This window comes from Fundulus heteroclitus, unplaced genomic scaffold (assembly GCF_011125445.2).
Source record: "Fundulus heteroclitus isolate FHET01 unplaced genomic scaffold, MU-UCD_Fhet_4.1 scaffold_389, whole genome shotgun sequence".
In the NCBI taxonomy this organism is placed as follows: domain Eukaryota; kingdom Metazoa; phylum Chordata; class Actinopteri; order Cyprinodontiformes; family Fundulidae; genus Fundulus; species Fundulus heteroclitus.
Window position 1 is genome coordinate 17,383 of NW_023396802.1, and position 5,820 is coordinate 23,202.

The following is a 5,820-nucleotide window of genomic DNA, read 5'->3' on the forward strand; positions in this document are numbered from 1 at the left end:
GGACTTGCCTGGCCTTGTTCATCACCACCAACTGGATAAGAAGCTGGTTCAGTGGTAGGGCAGGTTAAATTAACCTTGTGGTATAGGTAAAGCATCTAATAGCAGAGAGTTTTCTTAACTCAATGATAACCTGCAGGTGTATCTATTAGCAGGTTTACCACTTCCTGTAGGTTGGCTGGACCTGGTTTATCAATTAACCGTGTTCTTAGTATAAACCCCCTGGTCTAAATTTTACCTGCACTTGGTTGTGTACAATTTTAAAGTATATAGCACTGACCTTACTTGAAGAAGGAAAACTGAAAGCTTACAAAAAGGTTGTGTTTTCTGTCTAATTTCTCCTGCACTTGGCTGTTTATATTATTTCAAGTGAATTTGACTTTTAAAGTTTATTAAAATGTCATTCAAACTGCATTTGCTTTGTTTTACTTCTTACTTTTTATTACATTAAATACATCTATTTTTACAGTAATTTTCATACGTAAGACATTTCAGATACTTTAACTCAAGTAACATTTCAGTCAGTGACTTATTTTGGAGAGGTACCTTTTACTTCTGACTAATTAGTGCCCAACAGGTGTGACAGATTGCTGAGGGAGTGGAGGGTGAGCTTCTTCTTCTTTTACTGGTGTCTTGCAATCAAATAATGCATTATCACCGCCTACTTGATCTTTAGTTACTTTTCCTTAAATCGTTCGTTTTAGTCCAGTTTGTTGTAGATAAGATGACATGATCTTAAGCACCATCTTTCCGTATTTATTTGAGAAGATATTTGTAATGTTCAGTTGTTTGATTCCTTCTTGTTCCATTCCTTAGATCCATTCTTTGATTTGAGTATTTAATACACTCAAACAGCACATGTTCCACAGTTTCTGGAATGCTGAAACTATGGATGCTTCCCAATGATATGCTGCATAAACCGACAAATAATCAGTTTTAAACACCTTAACTTTTAATTTAGGAATGTCAAAAGCACAGCTTGTGTTTCCATTGTCTGTTTTTTTTTTACTTATCCGTGAATACATGTACATAATACCCATATCTCTTCTGTATCAAAGTGTTCACATAAGCTTGTATACTTAACACGTTATTGCTTGAACTAATCTTTTTTAACAAAGAAAGATCAAAGATAGCAAAGATAGCCGGCATTAAGGTAGTTAGACTAACGGCTCAATTATTGATTCCTAACTCCTCAATTATCTGAATAATTCCCTTACTAAATACCTCCTTTTTAATTTTACTATTTTCCCAACTTTCAATTAGTATACTTTTTGTTAGATGTGTTTCTTTTTGACAGTTGAGACCAATAATTTGCCCTAAAGTGTTTCCTTCTAAGACTTAATGGCATTTCTCCAACCTCGATTTTACTAACCCTAACCCTTATGTCCAACCTTTTTAATGATGAACCGAATCAAAAACAACACCACCGTAATCTAGAACTGATCTAACTAATGCAATATATACATTTTTCAACGCCATACAATCAGCTCCCCATACACCTCCTGTTAAACACCTCATAATATTCAATACTTTCTTAGTATTGAATAGTTTCCACGTAAGCAAACTATCAAACCCCAAGAATTTAAAACCTTTTACGCTTTCTTTCTTTTTTTCTTTAAATTTGACTTTCTTTCTCGTGAAAAACATTGAGGTTTCTCAACAGATAACTTAAATCCCTTATTTCAAAGACCAATCTTCCACTACAATCAATAGCATCCTATTTCTTTACAACATATTCCTTCCTCTTTTCAAAATTGCCCCGTGATCTGCAACAAGTGATTTTCCTATGTCAGGTTTATCATAATAGAAAATAGTACTGGACTAACTCCCCTGAGGGGTGCCGTTTTCAACTAAAAATGAATCAGAAATATACCCGCACGAACCTGGAGGGTAAACTGAGTGAGAGGAGGAACTGAAAAAAAAAACAGGAAAAAAGCCGGACTAAAAACTAAACCATGACAGTTTCTACCAAGTTTTATTTTAGAAAAGAAATATACCGTTGCAAAAGTTCTTCAACATGTTTATACTTAGAAGTATTTGCTATATTAAAATATCTCATGAACTACTAACCAAATTATCATATTTGCATAAAAAGTAGTCGGTATTAGAAAAAAAGATATGTAGTGTTTTCAGACATCAAGTAATGAAAGGAAAATAAGCCTATATTAAATTTTAATTAACTAATGTTTTGCAACAGGAAGACTTTTGAAATCAACATTAGAAACACATTTGTTTAGGATTGCCTTCAACTGTTCTAGTTAACTGAATCACCACTTTTTTTGTTCTATTTTCTATCTACATTTTATTCCTACTTGCTTTTATTCTGTTTTATTTTTGCTATATTTTAATCATGTAAAGCACTTTGCATTGTCTTTGTACTGAATTGTGCTATATAAATAAATTTGCCTTGCCTTGCCATGTGTTGTGATAATAATAATACCTGCGGATGTTATCTTAGTTGTCCACACAGCCTCCACGGGATTACCTAGTAGGCAACGGGCCAAGGTAGGAGTGCCTAAACTATTTCCAGGGGCCATTTAAAAAATAATTTCTCTTCAACTTCAATTCAAGAATGGTACAAATTTAGCTTGAAACTCAAAACTAGAGGTAGATGGACGCAGATTACTTACAACTCAGTTTTCTTGTTCACCAGCCCGTGAGTAATTTCCACTTGACCATTTTGACCGGTGGGGCGAAAAATCTAAGGGTGGTAACTCAGAAAGACAGGGTACAGCCTGCAAGTTTGCTGCTTAACATATAACAAATACACGGTGCTCCTAGCCATTTGGAGTTTCAAAACACTGTTAGAAACAAGAATGACGAGTGGTGCCATTTTACTTCCCATGCCATGGCTGTAACAGATTTTTTTTTTCTAGTTGAAAGAAAAGTGTAGAAAGAATGTGGTTGGGTTTTATATATTTTTTATTATTAATATGCATTTATTATATCACAAACTCATTGTAAACAACAATCATTTCATATATCACAAGCTAATTTCAGAAAATACTACTTTAATATATCACAAACTCAATGTAAAAAACACTACTTTAATATATCACAAACTCATTGTAAATAGTCATTTAATATATCACAAGCTAATTGTAGAAAAGACTCATATAATATATATTAAAGAAAGATATGAGAAAACATGCATGCTTTGGTTTCAAGATCCCTGCCAGTACTGCGTGATGGCTTCAAGTTGATCTTTTAATTCATAGTTTTCTTCAACCATCTCATCATACCCGTCAAGGATTGTATGAAATAACTCCTTGGCCATCGTCAATTCGTACAGATAGGCCTGCACGACGGCATTGACTGTGTGGTTGTCTTGGTGGATGTTGTGAGCGACTAAAAACCGTTGAACGGCATCGATGAAGCGTGCGTTACAAAGCACTCGCATTACACGATAGTAATTGCTTTCAAAGAACCCATCCTCAAGCTGCTCCAAACATTCATGCTCTCTTTGACTAGGGCGGTCATAAATGCAGCCGTAACATTTATCACGCGTGTACTTTTCGATGGCGGCGCTTAAAAGATGGTGCACCACTGTTTTCACCGCTTTGATGAACCCGAAGCGCTTCCCATCCATTGTATTCATCGGCGCCGGTGTCAGTCTCTCCTTGGCTGGATGGAAGCAGCGTATCCTCGGGTTGAGAAGGGTCTGGGGAGGCTGGATCTCCTTGGCCCGAGGGAAGTTGTGAGTCCTGGGATACCTCAGGGGTGGGTGGAAGATTCAGCGCTTGTAAATCTTCCTCCTGGGTCTCTGACAGAGACGGCATGGCGGGAAGCCTGGCTGGAAGTCCGGAAATCTTATTGGAAAAAAATAAGAACTCGGGCCGTAGTCTCACACCTCCGGGGGGTCTGGACCAGTAGACAGTATGCCTCTGCAGCGATGTGAGGAGACTCTCGCTGTCGCTGTCGAGTTTGGAAGAGGATTCAGGGGTTGGCGAGGGGAAAGGAGGGTGGTACGGTCCCGGAAAGAATTTGTCGCTGTCCGGGGAGCCATGCTGCGGTGATGTTGGAGTAGTTCTTTCAACCACATAGTTGTTCATGGTTTCAGATGCTAAAAGTCTGGTCAGTGAAGTTGCATGGATGTTCCGATCGGTCTGCCCGGTTGTTTTTTTTTATACTGAGAAGGGGTGTGGTTAACGTTGAAGGGGGGCGGTATCGGGTGTTGTGAGGAGGGCGGGTCTAAAAAGCTACCACTTTCTTGATCACCCAAAACATCTCTCCAGTTGCAACAGTTGCAGAACAGCGTTGACATCCGGTCTGCTATCATCTTGTCACGCCATGCGTCAAGCAGAAAAATAACCGGAGTTGTTTTATCTTGAGCCTGTCTTGGAGTTGCGCGGAAGAAACCATCGACCGGTAAGCCCCGCCTTTGATTGCCATGTTGGTGAGAAGATCCTATTTATTGAATCTGTGTCAGTTTCGAATTCCTAGAGTGGGGGAGGGGACCGGAAATGGGGGAGGGGTATGGATTCCGGAAGTGGGGGAGGGGACCGGAAATGGGGGAGGGGTATGGATGAGAAATAGGATATTTGTGCAAAATTGAATGAAGAACAAGAAACAGCAGTAAGCACCAAAAAGTTCAATCATTTTTCATTTTTACAATGCTTAATTTTATACTGAGCCTTGTTGGTAACAAAAAAGTTATAATAAAGGGGAGATAAACATTTCACACATAAATGTCTTTGTCACAGTGTGCTGAAGAGGGACACTTTTCCTTATTGCACATCTCTTTGTAGCCTTCTGTCTGGGTTAGACCGCTTACTGTTTTTTGGGGGCAAAAACAGAAGAATAAAATCATTGTTTTTTTTAAAAAAAAAAGCATTACTCCAATAAACACTAGTAAATATTTTACCATCAATTGGGTTGTAGAGGAGGCAGTATTCATGGGAAGGGTTCCATTCTTGGATTTTGTGGTAGAAATGCCCTTTTAAAACACACAGAATGCACATTTAAAAAAAAAAAAAAAAAAAAAAAATTGTAAAACGTTTCAATGTAGAAAAGCAGACCAACCCTAATTTTGCAAAAACGTTTTTGCTGCCGTCGGGCTAAAGAAAAAGATGATTTCTGTAACTTTTCCCCGACTGAGGGAGGTGTGCTTCACTTCAAGTTCTTCTGAGGAACCAAACAAGGAACCCCACAGAAAGAACACGCAAACCACTTATTTTTCATAAGCTATCCATTACAAGGAATATATTGCTAGCTCAGTGTTTCCTCACCTTATAGAACGTTCCCATTTAAAAACCCTAAAAGAATAAAAAGAAAATGGTTAAAACAACATATTAGTATCTTTAAATACTTTAGATACTTTATCTTTATGAAAGTAAATCCTACCGTAGTTCAACGGTGTTAAAAGTACATTTTCTTGCTCCACACCTGTGAGGTCTGAAAAATAATTAAACATATATTGTTACACCGCCGAAAAGCGTAAGGGGGGATTCCCCAAGGAAGATTACTACGGTATCACATGATCAGTAGCGTCATAGAGAGGATTCCCCCACCGTATATTCAACATATAACTTAAAAATCGTTAGAATATATTCATTAGAACTTACCAAAGAAGCGTATCCCATGTTGTAGGTTGGGGCTTGCGTTCTGACCCGCGGCATGGATGTGAGCGTTAGTGAGGACCGAAGCAGAAGACGCTTGTGACATGTTTCGTAGGAGTCACCGTGCATGCATTCAGTTAGGTGGGAAGAGGGCCTTATATATACATTATTGATAATACAGGCATTGTGTTTGTCCGTGTGATGGGGATTTTTAGGATACGTAAAGGCGTGAAATACAACATCCTGTCGATTTTTTTTTGTGTCA

General features: G+C 38.1%; 1 protein-coding gene across 1 annotated transcript; it reads right to left on the reverse strand.

Annotated features, from left to right (window-relative positions):
- Positions 1-3,160: 3,160 nt before the first annotated feature.
- LOC118560109 (tight junction-associated protein 1-like) lies at positions 3,161-4,712 on the reverse strand. Its single transcript, XM_036130831.1, has 3 exons — positions 4,699-4,712; positions 3,554-4,436; positions 3,161-3,345 (listed from the first exon to the last, which is right to left on the reverse strand). The coding sequence occupies exons 2-3, from the start codon at positions 4,047-4,049 to the stop codon at positions 3,161-3,163; spliced, it is 681 nt and encodes a 226-aa protein (XP_035986724.1). The 5' UTR covers positions 4,050-4,436; positions 4,699-4,712.
- Positions 4,713-5,820: the final 1,108 nt, after the last annotated feature.